This window comes from Perna viridis, chromosome 2 (genome assembly GCF_037379345.1).
Source record: "Perna viridis isolate PV_CMFRI_1.1 ecotype Kerala chromosome 2, ASM3737934v1, whole genome shotgun sequence".
Taxonomy (NCBI): Eukaryota; Metazoa; Mollusca; class Bivalvia; order Mytilida; family Mytilidae; genus Perna; species Perna viridis.
The window spans coordinates 20,078,974-20,098,414 of NC_142446.1; the positions used below are offsets into that span (position 1 = coordinate 20,078,974).

General features: G+C 31.2%; 1 protein-coding gene and 1 long non-coding RNA gene across 9 annotated transcripts in view; one reads left to right on the forward strand and one right to left on the reverse strand.

The window, feature by feature from the left end:
- The window catches only part of LOC148623982 (uncharacterized), a 28,441-nt gene that overhangs the window by 2,574 nt on the left and 6,426 nt on the right, over positions 1-19,441 (forward strand). For 7 of the 8 annotated variants that reach the window (XM_088566365.1, XM_088566363.1, XM_088566367.1 and 4 more), the window contains 10 exons: positions 1,691-1,744; positions 2,006-2,256; positions 3,852-3,919; positions 6,819-6,977; positions 10,130-10,295; positions 13,776-13,845; positions 14,651-14,762; positions 15,697-15,751; positions 16,898-17,058; positions 19,136-19,257. In XM_088566365.1, the coding sequence (XP_088422491.1) occupies positions 2,008-2,256; positions 3,852-3,919; positions 6,819-6,977; positions 10,130-10,295; positions 13,776-13,845; positions 14,651-14,762; positions 15,697-15,751; positions 16,898-17,058; positions 19,136-19,257 (1,162 nt within the window). In that variant the 5' untranslated portion in view covers positions 1,691-1,744; positions 2,006-2,007. The remainder of the gene's footprint in view (positions 1-1,690; positions 1,745-2,005; positions 2,257-3,851; positions 3,920-6,818; positions 6,978-10,129; positions 10,296-13,775; positions 13,846-14,650; positions 14,763-15,696; positions 15,752-16,897; positions 17,059-19,135; positions 19,258-19,441) is intronic. The other variant, XM_088566370.1, reaches the window with a different exon arrangement.
- Positions 7,691-9,123, reverse strand: LOC148623983 (uncharacterized). The gene is made up of 3 exons (XR_015919589.1): positions 9,017-9,123; positions 8,543-8,627; positions 7,691-8,200 (listed from the first exon to the last, which is right to left on the reverse strand). It is a non-coding gene; the product is annotated as an uncharacterized LOC148623983 (long non-coding RNA).

Consider the following 19,441-nt stretch of genomic DNA (forward strand, 5'->3'; position numbering starts at 1 on the left):
AGGGGGAGGACAAAAGTGGGGCCACACCCTAAGAATGAACTTTTAATTTTTTTTGTCAGATTTTTTTTTTCCCTATTAAAATCTCTACCTACATTTATAAATCAGATTTCAAACATCTCTTACAGGGTCAGAGGGGCCACACCCCCACAATTTTTTTTTATTTATTATTTCTGATCCAATTTGAAAATTGTTTTTCATTGGATTCCATCTGGAAGTCCAAACCTGCATTTTTCCATCTGTATAGGAACATTTTTCACCTTTCTTAATTAACAAGGATCAAATGGGCCAAAGTGTATTTTTGGAAGACAGGGTTTTACTGTATTTTAAAATTTTATCTGATTTTAATGAATTTTCTTCACAAGGATTTTAGATGTATGCTAACTAATTTAATGTTAACTATCATTAACTGTTTTTGAGATAATGGGGTACAGAGTTTCCATGAACACACTCTGAAAACAAAATTTTTTACTAGTAATGAATTTCAAAATTTTTTTCAACATAGTACTAGTTGTTGTGTCCATAATGAACTGAAAGGCTGTATATTTTAGTATGTCAAAAACTAATATCTTGTCCACTCTTGTCCCAAATAAAAAGAGTTCAACTAACTGTGGTTGTATCATGCTCCATTTGGCAAGGCTTTAAATAGCTTATATTTTAAGAACCCTAGCAGATAAGGAAAAATTTTAACTTTGAAAATGTTTTTATTTGTGATATTAACTAGAGGCACTAGAGGACCTAGAGGCACTAGAGGACCTGAATCAATCACCTGAAACTCATTTCTTTGCCTTATTAATAGGCAAAGAATTTAGAAATGAGTTTCAGGTGAGTGATTTAGGACCTTTAGTGCCTCTAGTTAATGTAACTACATTATAATTGTGTCTGGGCTTGAATTTGTGATGTTTTTTTTGCATTTGTAATTAATGTAATAAATCATGTCCAGACTGAATTTTTTTACTTCGTTTTAGGAATTTTTCAAGGTTTACGCTTCCATTTGATTCTGGATTTTGTTTAAACAGGTTTCAGTGTGATTTTATTCTACAATTTACTGACATGATTTTACACAAGATGTGTTTAAACTATTTGTTCCTTATAGATTCCTTATAATATAACCCTAGTGAATGAATTAAGACCCAAATGAGTGATACAGTAGAAGTACCTACACATGCATTTATGTCATATGTATATGTAGTTATATATGCAAAAGGTGTCCTTTTTGAAAACTTGGTATTGAACTACTTTTTCCCCAAAAACAACCATCAGTTTAGTATGTTTTATTATTTATCATCATGAATACTTAATAAGAGATGATTCTTAAAATAAACCTATTGATTTCATTGATCCAATGTTTATATACATAAGGAAAGTATTTATCTTCAGTTATATACTTTTGTCAAGTACAGCTGAATATATGATACTGAGGTAATTTATTGTGCCCATTTAAAGACATGATTTACCGCTTCTCTGCTTTTAAAACCTTCCTTATATTTTATGATTTATATACATGTACATGTTTTTACAATAATTTTTCACTTTTATATGATTATAGTCTAAAATTCATGGCATATACTGAATAGTTAATTGACTTACCTACATACTTATACCTTTCTTATAATAACAACTGATACATGGTTACAAGCTGATAACATTTCGCAAAAAAAAAAAATCAACTTTAATGGTGTTTCTGTTTCAGTTTTACATGTTGAATAAACATGTAAATGGGAAATAAAAGGATCAAATACCTTTGGTAAGTAGTAGTTTATGTCTTATCTCAGGATTTTGTTACATGTACATCTAAAAAAATGATGAACTTACTTTTCTGACATGTATTCCCAAAAAACAAACAATGTGCATTTACATAAAACATATTAGGAGTATTGGAGTACTGTTTTGTTGTGAAAATGTGAAGGGTTATATGTGTTATTTTCCTCACCACTAAAACTTATTGATAATGGAATGTTGTTTTTATTAACTGACATGATATACATGCATATTATCTGTTTTTCAGGCATGGGAAGTATTGTATATGAGTACCTATCATTTGTGGCCAATGATATGATATTCTTCAGTGATGATGTTCAAACAACCACCATAGCTGTAGCCATTGCCAGTTCACTTTGTTGTTCTATTGTTTGGGCTGTTTTTCATATCATTGGTGTAGCTCGGCCATCTAGAACTGCTATAAAAGCCAGGTCCAATGTTATATCTGTTTATGATGAAAAACATACAGGTCAGAATTTCTACGCCAGAAAACAACCAGTAAGTTGAAATTGTCTGAGTCAGCTAACCACTAATTCCATTTCCAATAGGCCTCAATGATATTAAATACAAGAAGAAAAGTGTAGCCATAAAATGAGGAAAAAGATTATCCTTTCAAAACAGCTTCAATTTTAGAAATTAAGTGAGACCTTTTTCCACAGAAAAATGATGAAGTGGTTGTAATTTTTTGGTGGCTATTTTATAACGGATCAAACAGTCCCCTGAGGCATATTCAACAGTACAAACAAAAATGATTCTCAAAACAAAGATACATACGTTCATATACAAATATGCATTATTGCATTATATAACATCTAAAGTCACCATTATTATTATGGCTAACAGAATATCAACTATATACATTGCATATTCGTTGCAGGAATTATCAAATTTATTTGTTCAAGCTTTAGAAACGGATCAGACCACGAGGGTTTCTTGAGCGATTCTAACATGGCACAATAACTCAAAAATGCTGCCACCAGTTTTTGTGAAACCTTGGTTTATTTTTCTATTGACGTCAGCTCCCATTTCATTTTTTTAAATTTCACTTTTTCCATTTTTGAGTTATAGGGCTTTATTCATACAAAAATGGGGTGATTTTATGTTGTCAGACTGTAACTCAAAAGCCCTTGTAGCAATGTCAATGAAACTTCAGTGAACTGTTAATTTATATTGATGTAAGCTCCCTTTCAAGTTTTGTAAATATCAGGTATTATCCTATAGAGTTATGGGAATTTGTTCACAAAAAGGGGGGATTTCATAGTTTTTGGACTACAACTCAGTAATGGTTGCACCAATTTTATGAAACTTTGGAAAATAAATTATTTCTATAGATGTTAGCTCCCAATTCACTTGTTATGAATTTCTTATTTTCCATTTTAAAGCTTTTGGACTTTATTCATTGAATTAGGGGGATTTTCCATAATTGCACAATAAACTCAAAGCAATTTTCATGAAACTTTCTTGAATTGTATTTTGGATATTTGAATAAAGTAAGTTTCTTTTTGATTTTAATATTTTGTTTCAAATATTTAATGACAGTCAAATTTACAATGTATTGCTGTATCAAGCTTGAAATTTGTGTCCGTATTTCCCCATCTGTTCAGTGTTCAACCGATGTAGGTGTATCCAGCTGCGCTTCAGGAAGCTATTATTTAAATCAAGCTAAATATTTATTTGACATGTTTATTACATTTCCTTCCCTTTAGTGGGTCCTGAGAGTGGCACGATAGTTCATGCTAGGGTAGGAAAGTAGACTCAAAGTGTTAAATACTGTCAATGAATATATATATATCATCAGTAAATAAACTGTCATTGCAGCTTGGTCACTCAAAAAGGATGCTTGCAGTATGAATAATATTCTTTGACTGCAAAGATTTGGAGAAAACTTCAATGAGTAATGAAAGTGTTTTGAAAGTTCTGATAAACATACTAAGGGGTACGGTCTAGCTTTATTTAACTTACTTTGATTCAAAGAGAATGTATTTCAGTTCATAGTATTTTAGACATTGATTTTTTTTAAGTACATGTATTAAGTTGCGGGAGGAAGCTATAAATAGTATCTTTTAGTTGTATCTCAGTATTTTTTATTTCAGTACATGAAGCAGTATAATGATAAAACACCTGTACTTCATGATGGAGAGGTTGATGTTCCTTGTGTCAAGTGAGTTTCACCTTGGCTGGCCTTTGTATTTGATTATCCATGAGTCCAACTTCAAAACCATATCAACTTAAGTAGCACTCCAGCTAAGAATCATGCAAAATGTGATTCATGGGTAAAAAGCCTACATATTTTTATTTTTGATATTTTGTTTGAATTGCCATAGTAAACAGAAACTCACGTTCAGTTGTTCATATAACCCGTGTTCTTAGGAGATAAAAAGTATATGGAATGCACTGAAGATTTGAAAATTAAGGGAGATAACTCTGTAAATGACACTCAAATACAATAGAATCTATTGGATTTTCGATGTTAATTATCTCCTAAGAGCAGGCAGATTTTAATGAATAATTACACATTTCATAGTATTGACCCATAAAACAACTTAATTACAAAAATAAAAATAGGTAGCCTTTTGTGGGGTGTATCACATTTTTTTCAGATTTTGCATGATTCTTACAAAGACAGCTAATGTCTACCAATTTTTTTAATCAAGACCTTTGAACTGTAAATTTCAAGACTCCAGGAAGAGATGGTAAAATAAGTTAGATAAATAACTTTTTCAAAGAAAAGAAGCCTTTTTCTTACAGTGACTTTCCTACAACCATGACAGTCTTGTTACCAATCTGCTGAACAATACAAAGGATTGACAAAGCTACTTGGACATTTAAACTGACCAGTTGCTATTGAAAGAATTGATGAATAATCACCTATGAATCTTGCTCCTGGTTATTTAAATCTGAAGCAGCTACCTGGGCTATTCTATTTATTATTAGTGAGGGGAGTTCGAATTTACTGTAATAAATTGTATTTTGTTGACAAGGTTGAAAACCATGATTTAGAATAGTATATTTAAGTATTTATTTTATCTTAACTACATTGCATTATCATAAAATGTAGTTTGGGATCTAGTTCAATGGTTATTTCTAAATTAAAGATTTGGATTAATTGCTTTTTTTCATTGGAAGTACAGCTTGGGATTATGTGCAATGATATACATGTAACTGGAATTATATGGAGAATATTTCTTAGTTTTATTTTTTTTGTAATTGTTGTTCTGGATTAAGTGCTATGATTAACAGTTCTGATTTGAGTGTTTTATGTGAAAAATGATCTTATCAGAATTCTACTTATGGCTGAAATGCATTAAATTTCATGAGAACTATATATACATTTTGTACATGTATATTTTAAATAATATGAAAACATGTGCAAGAAAAGAATTCGAACTATTGTTAAAGTAGATACTTTGAAGGAGTATATTTCAATGCATATATGTAAAAACCTGTATTCAATGGATTCAGCTTTGAGACGGGACAATTCAAATAAATAGTAGTACAAAAAATATATTGAATATGTTTCTATCAGTTGCTAAATGCAATAACTAAACAACACAAATACCAATTGTGTAAAAAAAACACACTAAATTCCCTCATAACGCACTGTGAGTAACATTCACAAGCTGAGAAGATTCCATATGATGTGAAATATAGTAAGTATTGACTGCCTTACACCTGACCAGGTAAATTTTCATGGGTGAGTGGCTACCTATTCATCAACTCTTACAATAGCAACTGGTCAGTTTAAATGTCTAAATAGCTTTGTCAATCCATTGTATTGTTCAGCAGATTGGTAACAAAAGACTGTCATGGTTGTAGGAAAGTCACTGTAATGTTTGAAACATCATTTTTTTGTTTCTTTTAAGCTTCCTCTATTTTTTTGTAGAATCCAGTTTTATTTGAACTTAGTGCATGTTGTTTTCCATATTGTCAGGGATTTCCCTGGGAAAGCTTTATCAAACTGGTATGAAGTGTGAACATTACAGAAATGAATGAAAAGAATAAAAAGTTCAACAAGTTTGAAAAAAAATTGTGTCTTTAAAAGCCCAGCAGAAAAAAGACAATGAATTTAAAGAATAATTTGAATATTTTAAGTTCTCCATTCCTTATTAACAGAATTTTGAGAATTGCATTTGAAGTCGTTATTGCTATAAACTACCAAAATGTCTATGAAAAAATAACTTCAATCATGTGGTGCACACTATTTACAAGTGTTCAACATGGGCATTGAGGTCATTTCAAATAGACAGAGTAATCAAGGGAACCAAGGTTATAGCGGTAAATCAAAAAAAGTTGATGACGTCACAGTCACATTACAAAATTTGGTCTATGAGATGATGGACAGTTTTTTTATTCAGTCAGAAAGTGTGTTACTTCTGAAATTGAATTATTGTTGAATAAACATGGTAAGTTAAAAAAGTTCATTCTGTTAATGAAACAAATGGTGTAAATCTTTTGAATAATGTGATTTAAAAAGAAAATAATTAAAAAATTTTGGGAAGCTCCCTTTTGTATGTCTCTGTAAAATTGACTAACAATGTACATTGTTGGAATTTTGGTCTAGATATTTCTCCAGTTTCCACTTTTGCAACCTGTGGCTCCAACAGTTAAAGCAGGTCTAGTAGCTGCTCAACTCCATCCATTTGTGGTTACTTCTTTGTGTAATCTGCAACTCAAATTGCATTTAAGCAATGATATTTAAACTTTGCCTAGTGATTATATACACATTGAAGATGTGCACCATTTATTATAGATAATTTTGTTTCTTACATTTTGAACATGTTTAACTTAGCAGTTTTTTTTAGCAGTATCTGCTATAATAAGGGTATTACACATAGAACAGTGTATGCTATAATAAGGGTATTACACATGGAACAGTATCTGCTATAATTAGGGTATTACACATGGAAATTTGTAGCCCACACTGTACTTTATTTTACTTGCTCAATATTTATATACATATTGAAGACACTTATGTGGTGGTGCAGACAAAGATATGACAGTGACGCAGGTCCAGACTTTTATTGGTCTTGCTTTTATGTGATTATGCATTTTTTCAATAGATGTGGAAATTTTTATGCAGATCCAAGCTGTAGATTTGTTACATGTAAGAATTGCTGTTTCTCTCTTGCTGCTTGTAACTTCCATCTTCAGAATAAAGACATAAAATGTCGCACTTATTTGATTGGAGAGGATTGGCCAGTACAGGAGATAGATCTAAGGTATGAAATGAATGTAAAAATTTCTTGAAGAAGAATAAAACACTTTTAAAAAATAATAGCCCACATTATTGCATAGAAATCCATCACTTCGCTGTTCTGTCCGTTAACTTAACATTTCATTCAACTACAAATGAACTTGGAGACTTCATGGCCAATGTAAATCAGACATGGAGGAAGGATTTAAAGTTGTTGACTGCAAATATTTATACTACCTGTAATCATCTGTATTTGATGTCCAACAGGTGATTTTTTTGTGTGGTTTGGACTGCCCAACAGGGCTTCCTGTGTGGTTGGGACTGCCCAACAGATGGTTTCTGTGTGGTTGTGACTGCCCAGCAGGTGGCTTCCTGTGTGGTTGTGACTGCCCAACAGGTGACTTCCTGTGTGGTTGTGACTGCCCAACAGGTGACTTCCTGTGTGGTTGTGACTGCCCAACAGGTGGCTTCCTGTGTGGTTGACTCCCGAACAGATGACTTTCTGTGTGGTTGTCAATGCCCAAAAGATGACACCCTGTGTGGTTGTGACTGCCCAAAGTTGCCATGAAAAATATTTTGATATATACTTCTGATGTTACTGTACAAATTGTAACTTTAAATAATTTGAGAATAAGTCTACAGGGTACCACTAGTACACTGTTGGTAATGCTTCAGTGAATAAGAAGGCTGCCACAATCTTTATAAGTTTCTGATTGTTTGATTACTAAAATATATAGATAGATATTTTTATTCAATTAAATATCAACATATACAAACAGTACAATTTGCATATTATAAAACATTAATTAATGATCAAAATAAAATGATATAGTATATTTAAAACCAATACCATGTTGATAGGTTACATTAATCAATGTAAAGAAAGAAATAGTTAACTGAAATAAATGTGTTGATATCCAATTGGGATAACTCATGAAAGCCATATGGCTTATTTCCAATAGGGTCCTGCTAAAAAGGCATTGCTTTGAAATTTCATGAGATTTTGCACAGCAATAACTTCTGCAGTCTGCTTTCAACTTGGTAGACTTCTTTGGTGGAACAAACCAATCCAAGTTTTTATTGAAATCCTATAAAAAACTTGTTTTGGTAGAATCTCTAAAAACTGTAATCTAGTGGTTATAGCACCATTTAGGGATAAATAAAACTCAAGGCGTTGATTCAAGATGTGTATTGTATTTCCAACCAATCATATCAACAGTAACAATGTATAAATATATACTAGTAACCCTGCAAGTAAAATACATATAATCAGTACTAAGAAAGATAACTCTAGCACTCAAATAGGCAAAATCTGCCAAAATTACATGTATGTCTCATAGTCAATAGAAAATAGTGCTAGTTCTCTACTTTTTTCAATATTATCAAATAAAAACTGCATAAAGTATTTGGTTAGCAAAATAAGCACATCTGTTAGATAATAATGCACATCTTTTGAAAATACAAGTTATTAATAAAACATGCATTGACAAGACAAATAAGCTGTTAAAATACACATATAAGCAAATCATGCTGAAAACACTACACTTAGCACAAAAATACATATAAATAACAACATGCAACACAACCTACTATGTATATGGTACAAAGGTCTTCTCGTCAGAAAAAGTAGTTACAAATGTGGGATCTACATCATCAGCTCATCAATAAGTACAAGCTATAACAAAAATAACTATCATAAGTACTGTGTCTATTTAGAGTACTCTCTGATCATTTCAATATTCAACATAAAACTATATACATTTACCTATTAGAACATATTGTAGTCAAAAGTTAACGGGTTTATAATGAAAAATATGACTTATCTGTTATTTTAATCCTTTGATCTCTAAATTTAGCCTTTTTATGATTTTAAATATTTTAAACATTTAACTGTTTTTATCAATAGAATTAATGATTTTTATACTCTTATGTGTTTTATTATTTTATACAGCACTTTCACCCAGAAATCACACACACTGGCCATTTATACAAACTTACATGCAACACTCATAAAACTCTGGAATATGGAACTATAGACAAGAACATAAGTAAAGGATAACTAACCTTAAATACTGAAAAGTTGTCCACTAGAAATAAATGCAGAAAACCAAAGTAAATTTATAAAGTTGACTAGAAATTAATATGTCTGCCAATCGATCACAAATCTGGCTGTCAAGAGAAAGAAACAATAGAATTTCCCTTCAAATGTGACACATGACCAAAATGAACCAATAAAAAGACAAACAATCAGAGTTTTCCCAAAATAGAATGATAAAACCTAAGAGTATAGGAATAGAGAGCACCTGCTATAAAGATGCACTCAACCATGAAATCAACATATAGTAAGCTAGTAGTGGAATCACTGAGGCATGGAATGATCTCTGACCATTCATGACAATGAATGCAATACACATTATAATACAGGTATAGCAAGAATGAACACAATTTATATAAATAAGTAAATTTATTTATTTATCAGAAATACAAAGATAAAAATAATAACTGTAATATACAAAATATCCACTCCACCACAATAGTTTACATTAATCAATGTAAAGAAAGAAATAGTTAACTGAAATAAATGAGTTGATATCCAATTTGGATAACTCATGAAAGCCATATGGCTTATTTCCAATAGGGTCCTGCTGAAAAGGCATTGCTTTGAAATTTCATGAGATTTTGCACAGCAATAACTTCTGCAGTCTGCTTTCAACTTGGTAGACTTCTTTGGTGGAACAAACCAATCCAAGTTTTTATTGAAATCCTATAAAAAACTTGTTTTGGTAGAATCTCTAAAAACTTATTCGGAGATTTAATTGGCACTCAACTTCAAAAGACTTTGTTTTTTTTATGCTATTGGAAGAACCTGCAGTTTTCTTTTTTTATAACGATTGATTATGTCAGAGTGTCCTTTCGATGAGTTGGTCTGAATTAATAATACCACTTTTCTGTTTGAGATGATTTGATAAATCAGCAACCTCACTGATACAATAAAAAAGATTACAACATTGTTAGATTGTATCAAAAACAAAGTAAAACCCTTATAAGTGTTTTCTTCTCAAACAATATTTTTCTTTTTTATCTCTCATGGATTGCTTTTGGGGAAGAACAAAAGAATTCTATGGAGTTTAATTTATCATTCAAATGATGAACAGTAAAATAATTGTATAATTTCAGTGAGTGTGAAATACAGAAATGTCCAGACAGGTTAGGATTTGTTGGAGCACAACTTACTTTACTGAATCTGTCTCAAAACAAACTAACATTTTTACCAACAGAAATTGGCTGTTTACGGGGATTGAAGGAACTTTATGTTGACCGTAACAGCATATCTGTGATTCCTGTGAGTTTGTTTGCTATTTGTAGACTATAAATGGTTTATTAACATTCCAATGACATCTATGATGTTATTATCATCCATGCAAGACCTGATGGGGTAGTCAGGTCAGGGACGTTAAAAATCCCCTCAGTGAGTATGATGTTATTATCCACGCTTCACGCAATGGTAAATCCTAATGGTAGTCAATGTATCAATAGCACCCTATAGATAAGCAACTATTGTGTTTGTTTCATTGAAGAATTTAAAGTGATATTACTTAGTGGTAATGCCTTTTGGACATTTTAAGACACATTAATGAATAACAAACACATGACCATGTTTTAACCAATAAGAATATGAAATAAAAAGGTATCACTTGAGTCAATAACTAATGTGTTTTAACTCCTACTTTGTTAAATCATTGTATTCTATGGTACTAGTGAGTAGTATTTTAACCATTCTTATTTTCAAATAATGTTTGACTATGTACTATTATTCCCACAATGTCTTTGTAGTTGTTGATAAATTGAGATGGTTGTTGTGACTAAAGGTAGTTCATAATTGCCAAGCTGATGATATTGAATTTTTACTTGCTTATAACAACAGCAAGTACACAGATAAACTAACATGACTGAATAATTTATTTGAAAAAAGCATTATTTTGACCCCACCTTAATGTGATTTGAGGCTAAGAAGTGCTAGGCATTAGTGCATGCCTCCACTATTCATACCTTGAAAGCACTCTCCTGTCTACATCTCTCCCAAGGTTTTGGCAGTATTTACAGAGTGTATTTGTATCAAAGTTTGCTATGGTGAATTTCTTGGACAGCTGCAAAAATCATGGATGACCAACTTATATTATTTTATTTTTCAATATTTTTGTTTGATTCATATTTTATTTGTATTTAGTCCCTTTTTACCTTTTAAACGTGACTATTGTTCACTAATTCACTTTTCTTATATTATTTTAAAAGTGATTCCACTTGGAAGTTGTCTGACTGACTTTTTTTACAGCGGATAAAGTTGCAATTAAATAATGAATTGCTAGGAATGGTGTACAAAACAAGACAACTTACTTTAAACAATCAATCTTTGGTTCCTGTATTTTGGAGCGAGATCATCTTATTATCTGTGTAGCTGAAATTTAATATTCAACTTTAGGGAGCTTCACTGGAATAATTGAAACATATGTTTAGAACCAATATGGAACTGTATGTTTTTGTGCCATGAAATCACATTGAAACCATGAGAGAAAACCATATTTTTTTCATACATTAAATCCTATGGAAGAACATATGAATTATATTTACTTTTTTTTTCATATATTAAATTATTAGTCCTAAACATATTTTTTTTTATGCATATTTTCAAAAAAAAAAAGAAAATCGTATGTTGCAATTTTTCCTATGTAAATAAAGACGTGTTAATTAATGATACAAAACCTGACAGAGTTGATGACTGACATCATTCCTTTTTTTCCTGTGGCCAGTGAAAATTGTCAATGAAACGTCAATGATAAATTATTTTGATCTCTTTCTTTGTATTATATACCCCATTTAGCTTCTTTAGTTTTCATGAGTTATAATGTGTAAGAAAAGTTTTCATGAAAGTAGTACACAGTATAGGTTACAGACCACCAATTCAACCAATGAGCATTTGGAACGTACGCAAAAATAGTCCTACGCAGAAATTACCCCTGTTCCTCATAGTGCTGTGAAAAAAGTTCTCATCTTATTTTAAAAATTCAAACAGTTTCTGAAAGGAAAAACATTTCTGTACATTTTATAGGTGCATTTTGCTTCTTGTGATGTGAAGCCTAATCTCCATAATGATTTTTAAATATACCCCTATCTTGTGAAAACACTGGGATTTCCCATGCTATTTATAGACCCTTCACTTCCGGTGACCAGTACTGCACTGCAAATCTGCTAACCCCACATGCCATTCTGAGGATTGTGAGCTGACATATGTAGAATCATGCTGATATATAGTCATCTGCAGGTTAAAGTTAAGGTAAAGTCCAGAGAAGCCATTGAATATTGTGAAATTAGCATAGAAGCCTATGGGAAGTGGAATTAGTGGTTTTTAGCCTTAAGATGAAGCCATGGCAAAATGAAAAGTTTCTTGAAATAGCTTTAAACTACTTGAAGATCTTGTTAACTTTGCCATGAGAGGAATACACTACAAAAATCCTTCAAAATATGCATTTTTTTAAGTTATAGGTCCAAATTATGGAAAATTGGTCTTTTTGGCTGATTTTTATGTCCTATCTTGTAAAAAGTGTAGAAAATTTAGTAAAAATATCAAATATTAAACTTTGAGGGCTATATTTACCTAAATATGGTAGTAATAAGCACTTGAAATCAAGTTTTGTGTAGATTTGAGCAAAAATTAGGTTAGAAATGAGGAAAAACTCACTTTCATTACTGCGGTTAAGGCCATATAAGCATTCCCCTATGGCAACATGGAAAATCCATTATTGAGCACTTTTTTTGCTTTAGGTGCCCTTTACTGGTCATGTTTTAATGTGAAAACACTGTATTTACAAATTTAAAGCCAAATATATCACCTTTTGTGAAAATTTAAAGATTTAGGATTTTTGACATGTGATCAAGAAAAAGGGGGAGGCATGTCAGAAATAAATTTTTAAAAATAGACCAATTTCTCAGAAAATGATTACTTTTAAAACTATTTCTTCATTAATATTGTTAAAAAACAAGTTGTGATTGATATTTTTTATTTGAAAAGTCAGAAAAAGTTCTTTGCAAATATTTAATGCATTTCAGTATGGTAGAATATTTTCACTTTTTTGCTCGCACAACTTGGTTACCCTATATTTAAAAATCAAATATTTAAAAAAGTGCTGGTCACATTTCACTGAAACTTTGCAAATGCATTCAGTATGTGTGTAGGAAGATACCTGTATAGTTATTTATTTTTTCTAAGACAAAAAGTGACTCTTTAGGTTACAGACCACCAATTCAACCAATGAGCATTTGGAACGTACGCAAAAATAGTCCTACGCAGAAATTACCCCTGTTCCTCATAGTGCTGTGAAAAAAGTTCTCATCTTATTTTAAAAATTCAAACAGTTTCTGAAAGGAAAAACATTTCTGTACATTTTATAGGTGCATTTTGCTTCTTGTGATGTGAAGCCTAATCTCCATAATGATTTTTAAATATACCCCTATCTTGTGAAAACACTGGGATTTCCCATGCTATTTATAGATCCTTCACTTCCGGTGACCAGTACTGCACTGCAAGTCTGCTAACCCCACATGCCATTCTGAGGATTGTGAGCTGACATATGTAGAATCATGCTGATATATAGTCATCTGCAGGTTAAAGTTAAGGTAAAGTCCAGAGAAGCCATTGAATATTGTGAAATTAGCATAGAAGCCTATGGGAAGTGGAATTAGTTGTTTTTAGCCTATATGTTTATGACAGGCTAGCTTCATTGCATGACAAGTAAAAGTGATTTTTTATATTATTATTTTTTTATAGGACTCACTTGGCTCTTTGGAAAATTTAGAAACTCTTGACATCTCTTCCAACCAGATTTCAAATGTGCCAGGTAAGTATTTTTATTTATCTAATAGACAAAGTTTATGGCATTAAACTTATATATGCCTTAGTCATAATTGTTTGGATAAGTCCTATTTAGATTTTTGAATTTTTTTTCAGATCCTAATCCATGATTTAATAAGCTTTATAAGATTCATTTCAGCAAAATAATATGAAGCAGATGTAACCTGTAAGAGGACAAAGTTGAATATATATTGATATTATAAAAAATAATAATAATACCTTTTTCAGTTTTACAACTAGGATTTATTTTTTTCTAATTTAGCAAACCTTAAAAGTGGCGAGCTACAAACATGTAATGTTGTTAATGATGCAAAACTAAAAAATATCCTAGCTTTGTATTACTCTTGGTATTACAAGTTAACTTCCTGTCACACTGAAATCAGGCTCTCAGTGCTTCTAATGTCAAAGGTTAAATTTGCCTTGATTACCATTATGAGGACTTTGTCCTCTATTAAATAGGGGACCACTCACAATTTGAGCAAGAAATCTTTAATTTGTCATTGTTTGTCTAAAGAAGGAAATAAAAACCTCAAAGATAATCATCATGTGATAATTTGAATAGTAATATGGTAGGTAAATGACTTCTTTGTAAGTTTATATTATATATAAAGAGGTGAAATAGTTATAACCAATAAATTTGATTTAAGTCCTAATTTCATTACTAATATATGTGTTAAAAAATGCTTTTCTAATCATTCTCAGGAACTCAAGACTTAGTTGATAGCTTCACAAAAAACTTGAGATATGCATTCTTTTAGTTTTTTTGACATTATTATATTTTTTTGTTTCAGATGCACTGTGTTACCTACCAAAGCTAAAAGTTCTAAAAGCTGGTCATAACAGTATAGTGGCATTACCTGAATGTATCGGACAAATTCACTGTCTCCTCAGTTTGTTTATAGAGTAAGTTGACTAAACTAGATCTTTTGATCTTCATTTGGTTAAGGGACCTATTATACCTCCACTTATTGGAATCATCTTGACTATCTGTCTGTTATTCTGTGTCAGAATTTCGTCAGCAAAATCTTGGCTCTCAATGGATGGATTGATTTAAAATTTGTTGTGTGGCTTTATACGTATTGGGTGTACGTTTTCAGTAATTTTGGTCGTCTGAATATAGCTGAAATATTGCTGCTCGGACGTTAAACCCCAACAAACAACAAACAAACAGTAATTTTGGGTGCTGTCCAATATCAATTTTCTGTGTGAGTGGGAATATACCTTACATGACAGCACATACAACTTCTTGTTATTTACTATACATAATTATACCAAAATATGTCTTGATTTAAAACCATGTGGTTAGTCACGAAAGTTTTCATTGTAATGCCAACCTATGTCCATTGGTATGAACAAATAATTTAAAACTGAGAACATTGCCTTATGTGGAATGTGGAATATTCACATGAATCAAAATGAAATAATGGAGTCAGTCATTTTGGTACCTGGACAATGAAAGTAATGGATCTGTATGAAACTATAACACAAGGTTTCTTATCCCAAAAAGGAAGTTTGGGATTTATTTCAGGGGTTTTGACACCAACAGTTATATGAACACAAAAAAAAAATTGATGTAAATAGTAACCATTTTTATTATACAACCTAATAAGATTTGTGATTATTTATTGTTATGGCATTGATGTCATTATCTGTGTTGCCCTAAAAAAAACCTTATTGTTCTGTAAGATGACATTGAACATGTGAATCCCTAGTTTCACTTATGTTGTTGCCATCAGTAGAACATAGGGTTGAACAGCAGTTTTTGGAAAACATATAAAGATGTTTATTCTAACCATTATATTTGTAAAACACTTTACTTTAATTTTTTTTCTTCCAGAAACAACAATTTGAAATGTCTGAATACACAATGTACATCTCTTACATCCCTAGTGGTAAGTTGTGTCTGAAAACTATATATGTAAATATATATATATGATAAGGGTGTGAAGACTTTTTAACAATGTTAGGCTATATTTTATATAGCCAAATTGGCTAAGTGGTCTTGGGCACTGGACTTTGTGCAAGCGATGTCCATAAATGTCCAAGTGGTACTATGTTCCAATCCTGCCAAAGGAAAAGAAATTTGCTTTGCATCATCACTGGAAAGTTTTCAGACCCTTATACTCTTATGTCATTTTTCCCTGTTTATAAAATACATGATCCAATGGAGCAGTGTGTATATCTTTTAATTGCTCCCTCTTCTTATGTTGGTTAACATCAGGGTTCACAGGGTCCAAAATCAAACTTATTTATTTTTTAAGAAACTGAAATAATTGGTTCTTTGATATGCTGAATCCTGTGTTTTAGTTTATCCACCTTGAGGTTCACTTGGTCCAATATCAAACTCCTGTTTGAATTCAACAAAAATTGAATTCATGTGTTGCATTTCACTATAACCTTTCTTTTTTCTATAGTTCTAATCTACATCGATTTTCCATCATGGACTTTTTTTTCAAGTTGGTCCAAATTGAAGTCTATAATTAAAATTTGTTTCATACAAAAACATAATTTATGCTGAATCTTACTTTGTACATAGGTTTTCAGTTTTTGGTTCTTTCATGTTGGTTATAATTGGGGTCCAAAATAAAGATAAGTTTGATTTTCTTTTGGGTTTCTTTGGTATTTTTAATCTAACCATGTACATGTATCTAGATTTTGGATTTTGGATCCAACTTTTTATTAGTAATTTGCCCAAAACCAAGGTCCAAAGGATCCAAATTTCAACAAAAGTTGAATTAATGAGATACTTTAATTTAAAACATGATACATATATATATTAGTATTTTTCTATTTATAGACCAGAATAGTAAAATGTCAAATTTGCTATGACAATGTACATTCTGTATTAGGAACATGTCTTTTGTCAATTATATTTAATCACAGTACAACTTAAGAGATTATTAAGCTTAGAGTCTTTACTTGCTCCAATCCTTCAGATTTTAAACCTTTGTTAACACCTAGCAGATTATTTAATGAATTTACACATAAAATTATAAACTTGTATTTCAGATTCTCTTATTTTGTATGAATTGTTTCAGACTTTGGTGCTGCATAATAACCCACTGACTAGTCTTCCTGATGAGATAAGAAATATGATTGGTTTACAGGTATTAGATGTCTCTAGTTGTCAGATTGATCAGATTCCACTGGGACTGTGCCACTGTCCTAAACTTAAGCTGTTAGACCTATCACACAACAGGTAAATTTGTCACTGAAAAATTAGACCTCAACTGCTTCAATGAACCCAAAATTACATGATTAAACATTTTTATTTAAGTCATCTTTATTATCAACTTCTGAAGAACTGTGATTGTCTTCACATGATTGTCACTTACTTCTTTTGAATGTACAGTCAGATGATTCATATTTAGTAGATATGGTGTAGTTTCAGTCTTTATACCATGCAGTATTGTAACATTTGTTGAGTATTTTAGATTGAAGAAATTCATTTTTCTATCTTTTACACCATTGAAGCCAGATGATCATGTAGTGTTTAAATTGATCCTGTTTTTCTGTGTTGTTATTATTGTCTTTTGAGACAATGATGGCAGACTTTTTTATGATTATTTCAGGACAATTTTAACATATAATGACTTTTTGACAATACCTTTACTTATATGTATTTCAAGATGGCTCTGGGGCTAAATAGCTCAACTAGACTTTCATCATCTGTTTCTATAACATTAATTTTCTGCATATAAACTTTCTGTCTTATGACAACACTGTTTAACTTAAATCAGCCTTATCCCTAGATGTGTGTCCTAATCGGAAGCTATATTGAAAAAAAAAAAAAAAAACCTGTCATGTATCAATTTCTCAATCATACTGTAAGTCATATAAAGCAGTAAACTTGTTTATTACTCATTTAAAGGTATGCTAATTTAATTGGCATGTATAATGTCAGATGTGAACCCAGGTATCAATAGTTCCTTGCCCCGATTTAAATATTTAGTTATTTTTTATCCTGAAGATGCTGTCCTAGGCAGTGAAACATGTCGATGTATTAATAAAAATTTCCATTGCAGTTTACCAAGGTGTTTTTGTCTTAATAGTTGCAGTTAATAATTTTAAATAGGAATATGAACTCCTGAACGGGAGACAAACTTTGAAGATTGAAGAAAATGAGAATCACCCTGTCTGTCTGTCCATCTGTCTACTTATTTTTGTCAGCACAACCCCTACTAAAATGGTCAATGGGTCATACATAAATGCGTTAGCGGGAATGCATTTGTTGTCCAGATTCTGTAAAGGGAGATAATCCAACTTAAATGGTTTACATTTTAAAAACTTCTTGACCACATAATGGATTTTGATGAAAGGTTATAGGAAGGGTAGATGTCATATGTGCAGGAGGGAAAATAATTATTGTTGGATGCAAAAGGTAATGATTTTACTTATGAGGTTTAACATGACTTAAATCCATTTGAAGAAGAGGTATTCTCTTTGTGAGTTTGCTCAGTGTATATATTATTGTATAATAATGACTCACAAAATATGTCAGGGCAATTCTTTCGCTCATATTTTCAGTGGTATACATGTAATAAATAAAGAATTTGTACAAGACAGAATATATTTTACCTGCTGATATTATTCTGAATACCCTTACTGAACTCGCCACATGCCAAGCTCTTCAATACCTGCCGATATTATTCTGCCAAGCTCTTCCATACCTGCTGATATTGTTCTGAATACCATTACTGAACTCGCCACATGCCAAGCTTTTCCATAAAGTATGGCAAAGACTCTTATCTTTATATATTGTACTGTATAATTATCTTTGTATTAATTTATAATCTGGTACAACAGTAAAGCTTACATTGCATGGCATCAGACAACTAAATATACCTTACAATATGACATGATAATGTTAATATGATGCCCTGTTTATAGCTACCTGTCTCAGTCTGTCTCTCTATGTATTGTATCTTTACACAGAAAAGCTAAAAGAATTTTCATTATTTTTTGTGTAGATTCTCTGTTTTCTTTGTTTTTGTATTTTTTGTTCAGTGTTTTAGATTGTTAACCACAAACTGGCATATCATGTGCTTTAATCCAGCTGTTTATTGGATTACAACTTGATATACTAACTTGACATATCCAATATGCCATTTGCACATTGCTTTAATAGCGCAATACCTTACATCATTTTTTATTTTACAATGTCAATTCAATTCTATTTCATCAACAATGATAAAAATTAAATGAAACAGGTTGGCCAGAAAAACACTCAAAAAGACTTCTAAAAGTATTTTATTATTCTCTTTTTTTAAATTCAGAATATCATGGTTACCCGTTGAAATGGGAATTATGCACTGTCTTCAGATACTGCATGTAAATGGTAACAAACTGAGATGTCTCCCTTCAACTATTGACATAGAGAAATTAGGAGCCATAACAGGTATAGATGAAATGTTTTCATATTGATAGAGAAATTAATACAGAGAGTCACTTACACCTTCCCTAAACAGAGTACTGTCAGTAGTGACTTAACTTACACCTTACCTAAACAGATTACTGTCAGTAGTGACTTAACTTACACCTTCCTAAACAGAGTACTGTCAGTAGTGACTTAAGCTGCCATT